At 39.5% G+C, this 19,951-nt stretch overlaps 1 protein-coding gene across 5 annotated transcripts in view; it reads left to right on the forward strand.

Moving 5' to 3' along the window:
• Window positions 1-19,951, forward strand: part of IPCEF1 (interaction protein for cytohesin exchange factors 1) — an 84,210-nt gene that overhangs the window by 54,305 nt on the left and 9,954 nt on the right. For 4 of the 5 annotated variants that reach the window (XM_088161709.1, XM_088161711.1, XM_088161712.1 and 1 more), the window contains 4 exons: window positions 863-924; window positions 4,516-4,604; window positions 9,945-10,314; window positions 18,044-18,237. In XM_088161709.1, the coding sequence (XP_088017835.1) occupies window positions 863-924; window positions 4,516-4,604; window positions 9,945-10,314; window positions 18,044-18,237 (715 nt within the window). The remainder of the gene's footprint in view (window positions 1-862; window positions 925-4,515; window positions 4,605-9,944; window positions 10,315-18,043; window positions 18,238-19,951) is intronic. The other variant, XM_014886022.2, reaches the window with a different exon arrangement.

Raw genomic sequence — 19,951 nt, forward strand, 5'->3', positions numbered from 1 at the left:
TTGTTTGCAATTCTATTGCTCATACTGCAGCCTAAAAGTGCAGTTACTTTGATGCTGATCTTACTAACAAATTTCCTATTTCTTTAGTAGAACCAAAATCATACAAAATGATTTATTTCCAGAGAAAATTCCTACCCTTCATACTTTCTATATATGCCTTGAATTTTAATCTTAAAAGCTTGAGCTTTTTCAGTTGATAGTTGCTTAAAATGTGGATAGCTCTGAGTGACCTGCAGGCAAATATAATACACAAAAAATATAACTAGGGAATGTTTCTAGCACCGGAAAAATGCAGCTACCTAGGAAGGTAAGTGAAAAACACCCTGGTTAATAGCTTAAAACAACACAGGAAGTGAGACTTACTAAAACCAAAAGTACATAGCAAGTTGAAAAATGTAATATGTTATGATAAAAATGTTTGGTTTCAAGTGGTGCAGACTGTGCTGCAATAGTTTTTGCCAGGGCAGCTGACATCATCTTCTATGCCTCCCATGCCTTTTTCTTCATCTCAGGTGAAAGATGACACCTCAACAGCTGGACTAATTCACTGACATGGTGTTATAGCACAAATACTTTTTCTTTAGCTTACACAAATGTGTCTCCTGGGTCATCAGTAGTACCTTTTTTTCAGTGTCAGTGAAAGATGTTCCACGCATTTAATCTTGCTCACTACTGGGAATATTAATATAGAGGTAACTAGTGCCTTTCTAGAAGATGATCTAAGAAATAGAAACTTTGACATTTAGTTATCAGGCTAGTGAAAACAGATGTGGTGATGTAGAACACAACTGAAAGGAGCAAAACTCAGTCTGAAGAGCATGTGAGTGTCCCTGACTCTGTGTTCCCTCTGTTTCAAACACAGGTGGCTAAGTAAACTGGGAATGGCTGTAGACCCTCAGGCACCAAACAGGAGGAATGAGGAAGGTATGCTCCTAACTGATTTCAGTGTGTAACTACATTGTGTTCTTCACAGTTTTTGCTTGGCCAAATTTTTGTCAGCTATTTTCTTTTTTTCGAACTGTCATCTTGGGTTTGTCTGAGCTCAGAGAAACCACATAGTCACTGCAGAGAGTAATCACAGGAAAAGAAAAAATGGTGAGAAACTGTGTGAGTGAGAGACACTAGGTGATTTTGTGAGAGGTGTGTAACCACTTTCTGGCAGTTTTCTGGCTTGCTAAGCCTGCCAAGTGTGAAGAGGAACAGTTGTGCTGCTCTGGGTTTTGAGCTGGTGAGTTACATTACAGGAGCTGTGCTGCAGCATGGCAGCTTGCATGGGAACACCTTGAGCTCTGCAGACCCATCCCTACTGTGTCCTTCAGTCCTGGGGGTTTCAACCACTGCAGTGTTGGGGGATGAAGGGGTGGTACTGCTATCCTGGAGCCTACAATTTGTTTCAGAGCCAAGCCCGAGTTCATTATGGAATGAGAAACTTTAAAAGTTCTAAACAATTTCTTTATTGTCTTAATTTGCTGACCTAATATAACTCTTTGGTGGGAGGATACCAGCACTCAAATCACAAATCTGGGCAGAGAAGCTGGTTTAGAATGAGAAGTGCTCTGGGTAATCTTATGTTACCAAACCAGGAATGGACTCTAACCTGAGGAATATGTGTCATCATCTGGGCTTTTAAACCTCCATTTTTAGAGTATTGGTACCCAGTGCCCTTTTTAGAACTGCTGAGATTGTGAAGGAGCTGTCGTTATGAAGAAGAAATTGGTATTTGCTGTAGTATGAACACTTAGGTGATGCAGCATGTTTTGTCTAAGCAATGAAGTGCTCCTCTTTGCATCCCTTCTGCTTTATCACAAAATTCAAGATTGTGGTTTATGTCCAGGCTTGGGACATGTAATTACATTATTGATTAATTTGACCTGGCTCCATTTGTGCTCTGCCATTAAAAGCAGCTTTGGGGTTGGTAAACACAGATACTACTGGTTCCTGGAGAATTCAGCAAGTGTCATTAGTTTCTTTGTTCTCAGTTCACATTTGTTTCTTGTCAGGAAACCTGTAAATTTTCACACCATCTAATTCCTGTATGAAGCCAACTTTCTCAAAACACTATAGGATAAAGGGCTATATTGGATATTAGGCTGTGTAGCAAGAACTGCAAGATACTTGTACTCAGGGAGGAAGTGTGCAAATGTGTTGCCCATCTTTTCATGATGGGAAGAGTTTGATGGAAAATGGGAATGGCCAAAGTTTTATACATGAAACCATTTTTTTTTAAACATAAAAAATGTGATACAGGTTTTTTTCATTGAATCAAGAATTATGAAAAAAATGAGTCATTCCACCAATCTTAATCTAAAAAAAAGTTTTTAAAGATAGTCACCCATTCCCCCCTCAGGAAAAGGCCTTTTGATTCTGCTGTCAAACACCTCCCTGTCTTTTCATGCATGTTTTGTTCACAGGTGATCCAGCAGCTGCCTTCAGTGTGGGTGCAGCACACACTGGCACCTGGCTGGACATGTCCTTACAGAAACATTGCTATGTTTCATTAAAACACTGTCACTACCCACAGTCACTTCTGTTCCAGCTGACCAGTTCTTCCTCTCTGTATCACATACCAAAATTCTTCAGAAGTCTTGGCTCTTTTTATGGCATTTCTTCTGTATTCACATACTTTCTGTGCATTTTAACATCCCCCCCTCCACCAATTGTCTGTCTGTTTAGAGTATCAGGAGCAGCTGTTTATTCTTTTCCAGCTCTTCTGTGTGCCTAAAAGGGGAGCCGTAGAAAGCATAAGCTTTTTACTGAGTTATTCAAAAGGATCTAATAGAGTATTAAAATTTGATATAGGCCTTATTGCAGCCAGTTTCAGTTCTTTATGCTTAGATGTGCCAGCATATATTTCCAGTAAACAGGATAGCATCTATGCTATCAAAACCCCGTGGTTCTGCAAAGAGTACGGGAGAAAAAAATAATGAAGCTCTGCAAGTTTCTCTTTGTTAACATGTTAGAAAATTCTCTCTCATGCACAAAATTCTTCTCTCTTACAACTTTATTCCCCTCACCATGTGCTTATTAACACTCACCTTCTCCCTACAATGACATGCAGAAAAATAAAGTGTGTGGGTATTAAATGAGTGAATTTTAGATGAAATCATCTCAGATAACTGTCCAGAGACCATGCTAACACACACTGCTTTCTGGTGGTGTGAGCCCCTGAAATCCATCTCTGATGAGGAATCAGAGCTCGGCTTAAGCAACTCCTGCTCTCTGGGACAGAGGCTCTTGGACATCCCAGGCTGCTGAGTGCATGTGGCCAGCAAAGGGCAGTGCTGGATCCCATGGACACCACTGGGGCAGCCTCTGTTCTGTGACCCTTGGCACTCAAGTTGTCCTCATCAAGCTCAAACATTGTCTTTGCAAACTCTTATGTCCCCAGCTCAGTGGGATGGGGGTGAGTGCTGTCCCCCTGCACATGTGGTGCAGGGCAGGATGAAAGCACTTGCTCCTGCAAAGGTTGCATTCATGTTGAGAGATTTAGCAAAAGTGATCTTTGTGGCCTTTCAGTGCACAAAGAGGACCCGTGAGGAAGACAGGGGCAAACATTTTAGCAGGGAATACTGGAGAAAGAGTAATGGTTTTACACTAGGAAAGGGCCATTTTAGACTTGATATAAAGATGTGATTTTTTACAGTGAGTTTGGCTAAACACTGAAACAGGTGGCCCAGAGAGGTGGCAGAAGCTCTATCCCAGAAACATTCAAGGTGAGGCTGGACAAGGCTCCAAGCAGCTTGGTCTAGTTGAAGGTGTCCCTACTCATTGTAAAGAAGTTGGACCATGTGACCTTTTAAGGTCCCTCCCAAGCCAAACTATTCTATGATCTTGTCCAATGTTTACTATTGCCAGGTCCTGGGCATAAGAACCAGCAACATTCTGCTTCCCTTTATCTGTGTCTAATTTTATCAACGATTATCACTTAATTTAATCCGCCTTTAAACACATCTGTGGAAAGTGTTTTCACCTGCTGCACAGAGCGTGACTGCCTCTGCCACATGCCAAGAGATATTGAAGCTCCTATGAGTTTGTTTTTGTTTAAAAAAAAAAAAAAAAAAAAAAAAAAAAAAAGAGAGAGAGAGACAAGTAGGGTAGTCCTAGAGTACTGTGTTTACTTTTGGTATTACCTCTTCATGTGTACTGCCATGCTCTGCCATGCTGTATGGTGTGTCTATATGAGATACCATGTGTGACAAAAGATTCTCACAAGGCTGCTCTATAGTTTCCAAAGCATGATATGAGCAAGCTGTTTACTCCAAGATTGCAGCCAAACCCCCAGTGCCTGTTGCTAGCTCCAGGAAAACTTACTGGTTACAGAGATAAAGGAGTTGCCTCTGCTACTTGCAACAGCTCTCCAGCATTACCACCAGTGGATTAGGTGACACTGACTTGTTAAAGTGTAGTCCTGAATCCAGAACATCCTTCTTGGTGATCTTTGGTAGCCACAGTGCTGAAAAGAGCAATATGTTGGTCTAACTCTTTATTTTTGCTCATTTTCCATGTCTACCTCAGAATGCTACAGTGAAAGCGAACACGACGATCCAGAAATAACAGACACGCCACCTCCACCCTACACATCCCAGACACCACCTCCTCCTTCGGTAAGTGTTCCAGTTCTTACCTTGTTTCTTGTGCAAGCAGGTTGAAACAAAAGTCTCCTGAGGTGGAAGACCTCTAGGAATAGCCTAAAACCGTGTCTGGAAATAATCCATGCTGTGTTCCTGTGAAACCTTCGTGCACAGTCTGCTGGCCCCGTGGCAGAGCACACAGTTGGCACATCCTGCACCACAGGGAGCTTTGCACTGTCAAAGATTGGCTCCTTCCTATTTATCTTGCTGGAGAAAGGAAGGTGTCGTTCTACCTCATGCACAAACTGTCTTTTCTTTACAAGATTTTTAACACATTGCTGTAAACTGTTTTTGTCATCCTAATCTCTGTTTTTTTTAAAGAAATCCATCCAGAAACCTCTCACTTTTTGTGACCTTGGTAGCATATCCAACAGCTTGGTATTTATTTATTTGAGTGAGCTGTTTTTAAGAATGCTGAATTTGAAGCTGCTTTTGTGGCAGTGAAGAGAGGTGAAGGGAAAGAGACCTCTTCACACAAAGATAAAAATCTGTTTTTTTCCCTATATATCTGACAAATAGACTATGAAAAAAGAAAATAGGCATTCTTCCAAAATCTATGTAGCATATTGTCCCAGAATATTCCTTCCTGTCTCACTTCATTTCATAAATTAATATAAGCACTATGAACCCTCATGAGTCTAATCAAATTGGCTTACCTAATTACTATCTACTTCTTGCCCTATTAATCTTGTTTCTATATAATGTTTTTTCCAGTGATCTCATTGCTCTTACATGCGATTTAAATGAATTAAAAAAAAAAAGTATCTAATTTTTTAAAATTTTCCATTTTAATTTTTTTAAGTAAAGAAAGAAAAATTGTTAATTTGCTATGACAGGTAGCTTCACCAGTAGGTTTAGGGTGGGTTATTTTCCCTCTCTTTGCAGCCTTTAAAAGAAAATTTTCATTTGTAGTAGAAGTCAGGGAGAGCTCTTGCAAGTAGCAGATGCAATCTCTTAATCTCTGTAACCAGTAAATTTTCCTGGAGCTAGCAACAGGCATTGGGGTTCTGGCTGCAATTTTGGAATAAACAGATTGTTCATATCATGCTTTGGAAACTATAGAGCAGCCTTGTGAGAATTTTCGTCGCCACATTTTTAATTTTAAAAGTTTTTCCATTAAAATGGAAAGTCAAATTTACTTAATTCTTTTAGAATTAAGAATTAAGTGTTTAGAAATAAGTGATTTGGTTTGGGCTGGTAATAAGGAATCCTGATTCAAGCTTTACCGTTCACTTCCTCAAAGTTAACACTGAGGTGTGCAGTAATATCCGTAGTGCTAAACATTCTCGTGGCATCTCAAGGAAGGGAAGTGTCTGCTGCCTCACTGCTGTGGTACAAGTTCCTCTGTGGCACGCTACGCCCAGCAGCTGGGGTGGCACAGGAGCAGCGAAGCAGGGGCAAATCTGAAATATACAGATGAACTAGAGAAGCTTGTGCAATCACGAGCATTAATAAAAGGAGATGTCATGGACAGGGCTGTCTGTCTGGCAATCCCTAATTAGCTCACATAAAGCTGGGAGTGCATGTCACCCACTTGCCCCCCTCATTTTCAGTCAGATAAGCCAATCTTCACTTCCTCTCCTGAAACGTGTAACATTTATCACTGGAGCAATCCTCCTGACACTCGGGGGTGTGAGGCGTTCACTGCTGTAGAGCGTGATTCTTTATTGCTTGTATTAACTGGAAGTTAAATGTGACTGAGTGGCTATAAATATCAGAGAAGAGAAGAACTTTGGCAATATGTCCCCCGCAGTTATTCAGGGGCATGGATCAGTTAATGAAGTGTCTTGAATTTTATACTTCAGTGGCTTGCCTTTAGGAGACTGTAGATGTGTTTTCAGTCTGCTCACCTCTGAATGAATGCCTGCATTTTTCCAGATGATGAGTTTTAAACAGGTGCTGTTTTTAGTTTTCTGTTTTTCTGGCTTCCTGCTGCTTGTTGGTCTGTTGCTGCAGAGGCGATCTCCGGTTGTCTCCTTCCCATATGCTCCTCTTGAGTGCTGGCCTCCACGTTTTGGCAGAGAGCACGTGGGAGGCAGGCAGTGGTGCAGATGCTGAGAGATCTTGCTTTCTCAAGCTTTCCCTTAAAGTGTATCTTCCCTTCAGCCTTTACCTTTGACAGCTGATTTCCCTTCTTCTTATCCCTTAAAATCCTTTCTCTTGTGGACAAAGGTTAGCGTCTCCTGAGCAAAAGCATCATCTTTTCACCCCAGAACTGGCCACTGGAATAAGCTCCATTTGCTGTGGGTCTGCCCTGTGCTCAGCTTGCTTACATAGTGAGTAGGAGCAGCTCTGTTTGACTGCAAGTCAGAGTCCTCTTTTAAAAAATGTATTTAATACCCCTTTCGCTTCTGGACAAGTGCTGAAACAAGAACAACACTGGAAGGAATGGAGGAATGGGAAAATGCAACTTCTACTAAAAACTGAATTCTAGGTTTGGAGCCTATGGTTGTCTCAGGGAAGACTGGTTAAACACGGCTCTCTCCTTGTTTATTTGTTGCAGAGTACTTGAAGCAAGCTGTGAAATCTCAAAAATGTGGTAGATTTGGGTTCATATTCTGTGAGTGCAGCACTTGGCCTACTTCAATTTTCTCAAATTGCTACTGGAAGTGACACTTAACCTGTCAACTCAGCTCAGTGTCAAGAATGCCACAGGCATTGACTGGAGTTTATTTTTATTATTTTAAGCAGAAAGGCCTCCAAACTTCTTGACATCAACTCCAAACCAAAAACTACTAGTCTGGAAACTAATAGAAACCCAGGTGTAGGCTCTATTACATTTTAGAGCAGCAAACACTTTGCTGTACTTCTAGCACAAAGTTGGACTTGCTGTTCTATTCTCTGCTGACTCAAACCGTTTTGAAATTTGCAGAAGAAAAACGTAGTGATTATGATGTTCCATGTGTATACATGGGTTTGGCTATTGTGGAGGAAAAAAGCAAGAGAGGAACAAGTAAATTATAACATCTGTAGGACAAAAGTTAAGCTGACCACCTGCATTAATTTGTCCACATGTGAATGGATATACAGTTAAAAATCAGCAGATATGTTGAGACAATAGATTGCAGCAGTGACCAAAAAGCAGTTGAAGAGTTTAATGGTCATATTTTTTTCTCTAAAAAATATCAAGAGACTCATTAATCTCCAGTGAAATCCTTATAATCTGCTTTTTAAAACATCCCCAAGTGGAATTTTTTTGTCATATGGATGATTGCAAAACTTCCAAAGAAGTCACTGAAATAAGTCAGGTAAAGATTTGTCATGCCAAAGAAAAAAGCAAAGCACAACACATATGCAGAGAAAAAGAAACACCTTCTGGCAGTCATATTTATTCTCACTCATATTTTTTAATTAACACACAATGAAAATTAAAGCAAAAATATATTCCCCTCAGTGGGGCACAGTCTTCATTTCAAGAACACTTTTTTAAAAATCGATAAATCCCAGAAAAATATAGGTGAGATCCAATATCTTCCTTTTTCAGCTTTGAAGAATTGAAATTAGATCATCTACCATTCTACCACTGTTACCGTTCAATTGTTCTCCCGACTTTATAAACTCTTCAACAATTTGTCGTCATGATAGGAGCTCTTAGATTAAATGCTTCATATCACCTGTGCTCCCAAGGGCATTTTTAGCACTCTTAGTTTACGACAGCATCTCCTTGTCCTTTGTTTGAGGATGCACATGTGAAGGTTTCTATTTTAGAAACAAAAGCACACCTGAAACACAGTGCTGTACTTTACATGGGGGAATATGGATGTCTGGGTCCTGCAATGTTTGGCACAGCCTTATAGGAATAGTGAAAGGACCAGACAACTTGTCTTATGACAAATGGCTGAGAGAGATGGGCTTGTTCAGTCTCAGGAAAAGGGGGCTCAAGGGAGACCTCATTGACTTCTACAATTCCCTGAAAGGAGGTTGTAGCCAGGTGAGGGCCATTCCTAGAGTGACAGGGCTGGAAGAAGTGGCCTTAAGATGGGACAGGGCAGATTCAGATTAGATATTGGACAAGTTTTTTCGCCATTAGGTTGATCAGGGATTGGAATAGGTTACCCAGGGAGGTGGTGGAGTCACCATCTCTGGAAGTGTTCAAGAAGCATCTGGATCTGGAGCTGGATGATGTGGTTTAGGAGTTGCAGTGGGAGTGTTGGGTGGATGGCTGGACTGTATGATCTAGAGAGTCTCTTCCAACCTTGGCAATTATATGATTCTATGAATGGCTTAGAAAATTTACAAAAGTGAAGAAGCTGCTATAAGCAAATAGTGCTCACAGTCTGATACTGGTCCTCCTCATCCTCTGAATTGACTACTATGTGATGCAGCTGTATTAGAAGCACAGGAAGGCTTTTGTTAATGTAAGAAGGAAGTAGTATACATTACAGTATACAACACTGAATTGCAGAGTTTAAAAATCATAATAAAAAAAATTGTTACTCTTGGTTTTGTTTATTTGAATAAAGCTTATTTCTGGTTGACTGGGTTATAAATAGGTATTTCAGGCTAGCCCCCTTTACTGTGTTTTCAGCTTTTCCAGGTTTCCCTAGCAACATCTTCTCAGTAAGTTTCAATATTTTCAGTCTAGTTATCATCTGTTTTAATCCTTACACAGATCTATTCTACATAAATATTGAGGACAGAAACATGCCAAAATTGTGGTCCATCAAGTCTAGTATTCCAATGCTGGCATTGACCAGTAGGAGATGATATGCAGAAGGAGTAAATTTCTGCAGTAGCAAGAAATCTGGCTTTCATATCAAGATGATCTCATCACGGCTTCTGATAGTTTCTGCTAGGCCTTCTTACCCTGGTGAACAATTATCCCTTGAATGGACCAGAAAAAATACTTCTTTACTGTACTTCAGTGCTTGAGATCCCTTCTGTCTACCTCTGGTTATTACTTTGGTGGAACTGTTAAGTGCTTCATGTTCAATGGCTAATTAGGAGTTTCTCTTCTTCAATCTTGATTAGGTCAATAAAGTGAAGACAAATTAAAGAAAGAAGGTGAGTGTGAGACTGATCAAGGAAGGCTACATTCAGCATAATAGTTTTCCTTGGTCTCTGTTTCTAGGCATTGTCAGGTTTATATCACTTTTGTTTCTGGCTTCCTGGTGGCTTGGTTTCTGAAGGAAAGGAGATTGATTGCAACACCACAGCCTTGTTTGGATGATTACATCAATTTTGGTCATTTAGCATTTCAGCTGCATATCGGTAAATCATGTAGAACCTAGAAACAGGAAGAATTTGTAAATAATTTTTCTTTTTTCTTCCCCCCCTCCCGCTCCCCATCCCCTCACTTTTGTTTTGGGAAAGCAGGATCAGCAGAAATCATCATTCACCTCAACTCTGTCAAGTGAAGCATCTTGTTCTCTCTCCTCCCCTGAAAGCACTTTCAACTCTCAAGAATCATCGTCTTCCCTGACATCCAAAGTGGTTTATTCCGAGAGGCAGTCCTGGCTTGACCTGGTTACCAGCTCAGCCACAGAAGAGGCTGATCAGCCTTTAACCTTCTGCGTACAGATCCATTCTGATGAGCCGCCAGAAGTGGTCTGTGGAGAGGCAGCAGAAAGCCAGGAAGTCTTGCTTTCCGAACCCAGTGGTGGACCCCAAACCTCTTACCTAAGTGCAGATACACATTGTCTAGCTGTGCCAGATGCAGCAGGACAGCGATCACTAGCCAAAGGTGAGCTAATGAGAGAGATTTTTGCTTCAGAGCCATACAATATAAGAGTTACTGGTTTCCTTAACTTCCTTTCGCCTTCCTTCCTCTGTATTCTTCACTGAAGAGTTTTCCAGTGGCACATCATTTGTAACATTTAATTTATTGTGCATTACATATATAACCTAGTATCTGGTTGGTAGGTACCTTTACAACTTTTCTCAAATTGTGTCTATATGTTAGATCATAACCCCTGTATATAAATTTGGCATAGACATAGCTTTATTAACATTCTTTATTTCAATGCAGATATCTTTTATTACTTAGGATTGAATAAAAATGTTAACAAAGTGTGTCACAGAATGGGCACTGTAACAAAACTGTAATATGTAGGGAACGGTGAACATGGGGTTAAGTCAGTCCAATTTTACAAATATGTGCTGTTGCATTTACTCAAAGTACATACTCCCTATTTGCTTCATTAAGCTTCATTGTAATCAAGAGAAAGCAACTGAAATCCTGAATCAGAAAGTCTATTAAGACTGGATTTTGTTTAAGTAAATAGGTATCTGCACAGTATCCTCCTACTGAAATGTACTGCTAATTGAAAAAGATGGCATGGTTCCAGAATTTGGTCATTGTTACTGTTCGTAACTCCCCTGTGTAGCAAAGAAATATCTCCTGCTGTTTGAGCAAAGCTTCTTCTTTCTGAATTAAAGGCAGTTGAAGCCTTAGAGCTGTTCTGGCATACAATTATTCTCGTAGAGGGGTAATGCATAAGGGAACAACAACATTCCTGTGCCTCAGCTCTTCCTGTGATTCCAAATCCTTGTAAAGATTTGAAGTGAGTACTTTGTTGCTGAAAGAGAAGGCTTGTCTCAGCACAATGCAAAAGAAAGGTGCACCTAAGAGCTTAGGCTGAAAGCAATGCAGTGGTGGAAAGAAACAGCACTGGAGTTGTTAGGAACTCAGGGTATTTCTCTGTAGGTGAACTTGACACTGAAAGATGATACTATGAGGCACGTTAGTTACCTTGTCAGTCCCCCTATGTTTTTCAAATATCAGCGCTTAGAAAGCTGGCGACACTTATCAAAGCTCAGAAAGCTTTATGTTGTCATACCTTTTCTGATTTTACACACACAAAAAAAGTTTTCATAAAAAGTGAAAATTTACTCAGTGTTTTATGCTCACCTACCTTATCCATTTTGTAGGCTTCTCTGCTAGAAAATTCTGCAGCAATAAAGATCGGAAAGAATTAAAATCCAGAGTGATCATATATGCTGTTTCTATGTGTTGGAAAAGAGTGCTGTGCTTTGAGTTACTGTGGAATCTAATTCCCTTAATTCTGGCTTTGCAAGTGAAAAGGCTGGGGCTGGCAGAAATGTAGTCTCTAATGAAAATGTCACAAAGACATATTAAATATATTGTTTTCTGTAATTTTACCTTCTGGGTTAAATTTGATAAAGTAATGTCTTTGGAAAACATTACTAGGGACATTAAAGTTTATTGTTGGAATGTGGGTCATAAATGGCATAGTGACTTATAGATCCTGTTGACAAAGATTCAATGGTTGCTCCTCAGAAATCTAAACTTTTGCTTAGAATATTTTCCTCTGGTATTGTCAGAAATCCTGCAATAAAGCATAGGTTACTGCTTTCCATTGTAATGTAAGGGTGACAAATGCTTTTATGGATGCCATAGAATTAGCATGACACATTAATAATCACTTAAATTATAGTTTGATAGGATCAATCATACCAATAAAATGGAATTAAAATGTAAATCAAGGCATATTTTGGTATACACTCCTGCAGTGTACAAGATGGTTTAATTTTGATTAAGATTATTCCTGGAGAAATGAATTCTTCTATTGCTCACTGCTTAGTTGATGGGCAACTCTAATGGTAGAACACAGAGCACTCTTATCCTACCCACAGTGGTGATCACTGACAGAATTCCAGAAATAGATAATTTCACCAAGACAGTCACTATGGAAACTGCATAACCTCACTAGCCCTTGTCTGCATCATAACCCATTGCTGACCAAGTAAATGTACACCACACACAGGTTTGTCTTTCCTGTATCAATCTGCATATTATGGGCTGGGTGTGGAGAGCGCTGCTGTGTGGGGCCTTCTCCTGCAATGATCACTGAAAACATTAAGGAAATATTTTGCAGGTAGATTAAGCTACTTCAGTTTGAGAATGAGGTAGGAAAAGAAGGATTAATGTAAAGTAACAATTCAGTTTCAAATGAAAGCTACCAAAAAGAATGCAATTCTGGCTCTGTGACTTCTCCCCCAAGAATTTCCCTCTCCAGATAGTTGATAAGCATGTGCACAAATACTGTGAGATGAATTCAAGTTGTTGGGTAAAATCTAGCTGCAGATTCTCCTTATTTGCAATACTGGTAAGAACACCTTTGTTATCTGATGCAAAACAGAGGCATACCTCAGTGCAGTCAGTATTATTTGCTTTACATTGCATTTCTGACATGTTTCAGAGTAATGAGACTGCTTCCAGGAGGAGATAAGTCTGTCTTTTGTCAACATTTGTCCTGAAAGCAAATGTTCCCTGTGTATAAAGATGGCCCTGCTGTCACCAGAACAGCTATGTTCTTTGATAGTCTTTGATTCCAGTCCCCCCCAGAACCTACAGGTGTGTCTGTGTTCTCTCTTTCTCCTGGTGAGGATAAAAAAACCCCTGCCACACTGTTTTTTGGCCACATTCTTCATGGTTCAAGGTAAAACCACAAGTTGGATTTTTGGTTGTAGCTGATAAGAGCCTAGGGTTGAGGTGAAAATTTTCTAGAACTGAAGAGCATCTTTGCTGGACAAAGTCTAGAAATGGAGACCAATGTGAGAGAAGTTGGTACCTAGAAGGAAGAAAGAGTAGCTGTGGTTTTGTGGGAAGAGCTTACCACGAAAAAGTACAAAAACAGTGAAGAAACCTTGGTAATGAATTAAACAATAAAAGAAACATTTTTTCAGAAATAAACAGATGGATCTCTATAAGAAAAGCTACAGATTCAACGAAATGATAATGGATTCTTTTTCAACAGTAATTATTTAATGAACTCTGCTAAGCAGTTCTGAGTATCTGGTGCAAGGAGCCATAACATATGTTATTTTTGACAGTCTTTCCAACCACTCTTAGTGGCGTTATGAACATTGTCAGCATTAATTCTCTGCACCAGTTACTGAGGAGATGTTACATACCAGAGAGTGATACAAAGGGGAGTTTATCAGTTTTTCTTTTGAAAGAAAACCAACATTATGCATCCATTTATTTTTTGTGAATATTTGAATCTTTGGTGATGCAGCTTGCTACATGCACAGTGACAAAGGATTCTAAGCTGCCTGTGATGCAAAGAAACTGAAAGGTAAACAAGAAACAGCTGAGAATACAAACAGCTGTCTGACTACGTGCACTGTATCCAGAAGCTGGCCTTGACCCCTCCATGATGGCTAGATGAGCTCTCCAGCTGAACTCCATCTTTTGAATTTCTTCTGGCAGCCACTGGAAGAAAGAGTATATGACTCTGATGCACCACCATTATGATCAAACACTGTGACAGCTAAAGGAAGCCACAGGAACTGAGAGATTATACAAGAAAATAGCAATGTGTGTTTCTATTTATTTAGAGATCTACTATAGCAATAAGATCCTTCTTCCTTGCATTTTCTGAGGGTTTCATGATCATATGAAGTTAATGCATCTTGGCAAGACATTCTTATTTTATCACTTCTGATTTATTTTACCTTAGCTCTGTAGAAGTTCTGGTAGCTGTGAAAGATCTGGTGTGTGCTGATATTTTCAAACCTGTACAGCTTTTCAAATACATCTTGGATTTTATCTGGGTTGGTTTTGCGGGAAGGAGTTGGTTAAATAGGAGATGGATTCATTCAATTCCTTCTGTTCTCCCTACTGACATTCTCTTCCTCTCTGGAGTCTGCCTGTGCCAGTAATAGCCAGAACAGATCCTCTGGTGTGCTCTGGCCCCTTTGCTCTTTCTGCAAAAGTTATAGAAAATAGCTACTTCATGGCTGAGACTAGCTGAGAAATGTGCCTATGGTGAGAACAACTGTGTAGAGAAACAACTTGAACAATTGTTTTGTTTCTCATCAAAAACGCTTTAGAAATCACAGTGAGAAGTAGGGTGCTATGATTTTCTGAGCCCTCTGAAAAAGAGATACTTATTTACGTTGTTTCTAGTTCAGGCAGTTTATTAAAATTCCACCCCTCACTATAGAGTCTACTATACTGTCAGGCAATAGCATCTAATTGTCTGTGGTAACAAAGTTTTTCTATTATTTTCTTCCAGTTTTCCTCCTTTAGTTCTGCATTTGCCAGTGAGGAGTTTGCTTGAGTTATGCTCAAGTAATTGATTTTTTAAATATATTTTCTGTTCCATAATTATGTGGGAAATGTGATTTCCCTGAAGTGACTTCATATTCCCGTCAAAAAGTCTACTACCACTATGGAGAAGGGCTAGGGGGTGGATAGGTAGGTAAAGGCAAAAATCACTTACAACTTTTTTTTCCTCTGCTCTTCCCAGACTTGGGTGTATGTGTTCTCTTCCAACAGCATCAAAATTTTTAGCAGACTTAGAAACAGAGATGCTGGCAAAGATACAAGAAGCTTATAAGTGTAGCAAGAGCAGGAGGAAGAAGCAGAGTTTTTTTCCCTGTGATTAATACACAATTGGGGGTCTGTGAGATCTCAGTTACAGAATGGGAGAATAAATATTTACATTTCAGATAAATTTAGTCAGATACGTTCTGTTGGACGTGGTTTTCAAGGCAAAATTCTCTTTCTGCCAAGTATTTCTAATTTCTATATCTTTACACAGGGAAACAATCAACTTTCACAGCTGCTTTTTGAAAGCTCTGGATAATTTCACTTATGTAGGCCTAAAGAGCATTAAAGTTGAGATTTCAGACAGGCTCCTGTACTGATGCTCCAAAATGGGGAGTCTCAATAACTTAATGTCTCCAGCCTGTGGCAAGTTGGATGACAGGAGAGCAGAAGCTGAAAATTGAGGAGGTGAAGAACAGACATGCTGAAGCTCTGGGAGGCTGTTCTTGTCTGTGATACCTCCTGTTAGAGGGAAATTCCAGATAAATGGCATCAAGCCTCAGAGTTGTGTTTTAGTTCCCCCAAATCAGAATTTTTCAGTTCCTCCATTACCTCTCCCTCTTTCAGATTTACAGCATCAATCTAGTGCATTCAGTAGCAGCTTCAAGCCTGCAAAATGTGGGCTTTTTCTTTCTGAACTTGGCTCAAGGGTATTCAGGACACTGAAGGTAAAATTCCAGGTAGGTAACAGATAGTCTGGCCTCACTTTATAGAGGTTTATTGGCAGACATATCCTTCCAGACAGCAACAGTGTTCTACAAAAACACACAACATTAGAATACTCTTTTATTTTTTAAATGTAGTTGAAATTCATCAAAGATGGAGACAAAAGTGCTATGTAACTCATACCTGGCTCTACACAACCTGTAAGTTCTACTCACCTTTATTTTCCAGCAGTTTGCTGGAATTCCATTTATTTGCTTTACTGCCACTTTCTTTACCCACCTGATATGAAGAATCTCACCCACTCCTTTCCCTTTGAAATTACCTGACCCTGATTAATCCCTTGGAGGGTAAGAATGGTGAAAGAATAAGAAATAGGAAAGGAGTTTCAAGGTAGCAGTCTTGAAAGTCTGCAGGAGCTGAGTACACTTTGTTGGGCAAGTGCATCATCTGGGAGCCTTCTCCTGGGCTTTTCCAAGTTCGGCTCCATTTTTTTCTGTGCTGAGTGTTACTGCACTCCTTACAGTTTCCCACAAGTGCATAGAAGATATCAGAATATTCAGCATGGAAGAAGAGTGTTCAGTGAGGGTGTTTTCTCAGGCTTGCTGCTTTGTAACCCTTATAGGATACTGAGGAAGGTCATGAATTAGCTACAAAAGGTGTCTGGAACAGGGACCTTAAGTCTCCTGTGGGTTGACTTTATCTAAAAGTTGCTGAACAGGATTGAAGCAACCTTTTTTTCTTCTTACATAGTCTTTCTTGGATAGCTGATAAAAATCAATGTCTCTCTCAAAGTATTACTGTGCACAGTCCTGATGGGTGATGTCTACAGCAGAGCTGAGCCAGTCCTGTGAGAAGCTGGCTAATGAAACAAACAGCTGCTTCATCCCAAGAAAGTAGGCAGGAAACTAGTCATTACGAGCCTCACGGCATGTGCCAACAGCTTTCAGGAAATACTAATGCTGTGTATTATGCCTTACACTTCCATTTTTTTTCCTGTTTCCTGCAGCTTGTTAAATATACAACAGTTCTCCTTTTCCTCCCTCAGCAATGTACCAATGTTGGAAGTTATATTTAGTTTTTGTCACATTACAGCAGGCTTTTTATAATGACACAGTAGTGAAGAATAGGCCAGAAACACAGTGAAGGCAAATATTTGCAGCATATCATAAACCTTTCTCGTAACCTAAATATTTAGAAAGAACAGAGATGTAGGAGGATGCTGTACTTTGTAAAATATGGAAAAGATAAGAAGCAGCCTCCTTAGCATGCTGACATATTGCAGAAGTCTTTGCAGCAGCATGAGTGAGCAGAAGGACTTGTTCCTTTTGTTTGGAATATATTTGCTAACTGCAGATGATTTAGAAAAGTAAATGTTTAAAACAAAAAAGTGCCCAGTCGGTTCAATGGGAATAGGAAGGACTGCAACTGAGAAGAGCCATCACCACTATCCCCAGTGATATAAAACCAAGTGGTATCCAAAGTGGATCTTGAGGGATTCCTTAGCACCCTGAAAACAGCAATAGTTGTAAGATTTTCCTTTAGCGATCACTGAGGCTGGGTGGACTGAAGGACAAGAAGCGAGTAGCACAGTCTGTTGCTAAAAATGGCCTTCTGCTAAAATGCCCCTACATATGCCCAATATAATTTTAGTTTTTGTCTGTTCATTTATAAGTTGTTTTATTCTGAGAAGTACCTTTGCTTCAATTTCCATCTTATTTTATGCTCTTCTCAGCTGTTTATTCACTTTTCCTTTCATGTACTCTCTGTCTTGTAAGATGGTCCTGCAGCTTGGGAGCAATATCAGAATAATTAAGGTGGAGATAATCAAGGCTTTGTTGTGAGGCATTACAAGCAAATTCTCTGCTGCAATCTGTGAAATTCAGGGACAAGACATTGGATGTCCCAACGATTCTTGCTTTAATCTGTTTTCTAGGGACCTTCTCTTGGGGCTTCTGAAATGTTTCTATTTTTCTTTTAATTGCTCATTTTTTTAAAACTCTATTTTCAATGATTACCAAAACCTGATAATAAATCAGCACACCAAAGAAAATTTGCCTTGTGAGCTGCCTGGTAGAAGCGTAATTTACTGTGTGTAGCATGCAGAGAGGGGTGAATGTGTGTCGATGCTACCAGAGTTTTTTCATTCAAATACAGAGCTACTGGCAGTTCAAAGTCTGTGACACATTCAGAGCATTAAAGCAGCACTCTATTAGTGGAGATACAGGCTCACATCTGTTTGGATCATTACCTGATTCTTAAAAACATGTGAGTTTGGAAGTATGTCTTTCTCATAGGCATTATTACCCTAGAAATTACCCTAATTGCCCTTTTACTCTAATACCATTATTTTTTTAGTTGGTTGAGAGACCTTCTGATGGCTGACAATAACTTTTCTGTTATCTGCTGCCACATTCACGTTCTCATACTCAATTCATTCTTTTCTTTGCAGACCAGGAAAAATGTGATGATGATGATGAGATGGAGCGACTTTACAAGTCACTGGAGCAAGCAAGCCTGTCTCCCATTGGTGATCGTCGGCTGTCCACTAAGAAGGAGCTTAGGAAGTCATTTATCAAGCGCAGCAAAAACCCCTCCATTAATGAGAAACTCCACAAAATTCGAATGCTGAACAGTACATTAAAGGTGAGTTTGCAGATCTTGCCAAGGAAAACTTGACAGAAAAAAACAGTTGGGCTGAAAAAGAAGCAGTATAAACTTCAGCCAACTCTAATTGCATGTTTACGGAAAACCCCAGAGAATTTTGTTAAGTTTTTTAATTCTTTTTTTTTTTTTTTTTCTGCTTCATTGTGAATACTGATCTGCATTGTGTTGTTCAGTTTGAACTGGAAGCAGAGGCAATAGCTCATGAGGGACTCTCTTGCAAAAGTTCCAGCCCATTTGGAAAATGTAATAAAGAAAACTCTTAGTTAACTGGAAAACTTGCAAACTCAGCTAAGTACACTAAACAGGGGAGCCTTAAAAAAGGAAAAGCAGACAAAGTACATTGATGATAAAGGACATGAAAATGACCCTGAGCCAAAAAAAGTTTTCCTTATGTGATTATCAGAGAATGTACAGGATGTGCCAAAGCTATTGTAAAGACCTCCTGTAACTAAAATATTTTTAATAGCAAAAGCATCCTGCTTTTATGTTGGAAATATATAATGAACTGGAGGGGTACAGGGGTTCAGGATATGTTACATGAAAGGGCCAGTAAATCAGTCTGGAATACGGGAATTTGTGAAGGCGTTTACTTGCCAGCATCAAGTGTCACGGGATTTCAAAGCCTGCTTCTGAGTGGCACTAAGGGAAAAAAAAAGCTTAACCATAGCATTTATATCGTAAGGAGAAGAAAGAATAAGTGCAAACTCAGGTCTTTGCTTGTTTCTTTTCGTATGCATTAGAAGCAGGAATTGAGTATCTTATTTCAAATGGATGTATTTGACTTCAGGCACTGTAAGCTGGAGAAATCCATGTAAAATGGTTGGACTTGATGATCTTAGAGGTCTTTTCCAACCTTAGCAGTTCTATGATTTAAAACTTATGGTGTAAGCACAATCATTGGTTTGATTATTAGTTGTGATGGGAGGTTTGGGTTTGGCACATCAGCCTGTATTGAGATTCCTGAAAAGTACAATTGTAAAGGGAATTGGGAAGAGAGGCATTCTTCTTGGCTGCATATGAGACCTGATGAAGTCTCTCCTTAGCACAGAAGAGTTTTCAGTGGCGGTGACTACAGTAGTTTTCATTTGAAGTAAAGTGATCGCCCCCACACTGCAGAAAGTTAGTTTAAAAAGTATGTCTATTTTATAGGATAGGAAGCTATATACAGAAACATTCTGCAAGGTTTTTCCTGACAGGAGCCTCACTAATAAATCTAAGAACCAGTTTGTGCAAAATGGAATTGTATTTTGTGAAGCAGTCACTTTCATTAGTATGGAGATGAATGGAAGCCTTAATGTCAGACATGAGCAATGAGGACAATGGTGCATTAATTTAGCATGGGAGTATTATATAAGTTGTGATTAACTTAGGCTTGTCTGACACTTGTATTTAATATGAAAAAATAAGTTTTGGAGTGCTCATAACACATAAAATGTGGTGATCTCTTTGGGTTTGTTTTTCGTTTTTTTTTTTTTTTTCTCTCTCTTCAAACTAAGAAACTGGAGTATTGACAAGACAAATAAAAAAGCACAGACACTTCCTCATAGACACAAACAGGGTTCTGTACACAGCAGTATTTAAATTAGCCTGTCTGAAAGTCAAGTGCCTGCAGTGGGAAAGTGCCATACTCTTTATATCAGTGGAATTATGTGCTTTTAAAGTCAATTTTCTTAATGTATAAGACATAAGATAA

The sequence above is a fragment of the Sturnus vulgaris genome, chromosome 3 (assembly GCF_052056855.1).
Source record: "Sturnus vulgaris isolate bStuVul1 chromosome 3, bStuVul1.hap1, whole genome shotgun sequence".
Classification (NCBI taxonomy): Eukaryota; Metazoa; Chordata; class Aves; order Passeriformes; family Sturnidae; genus Sturnus; species Sturnus vulgaris.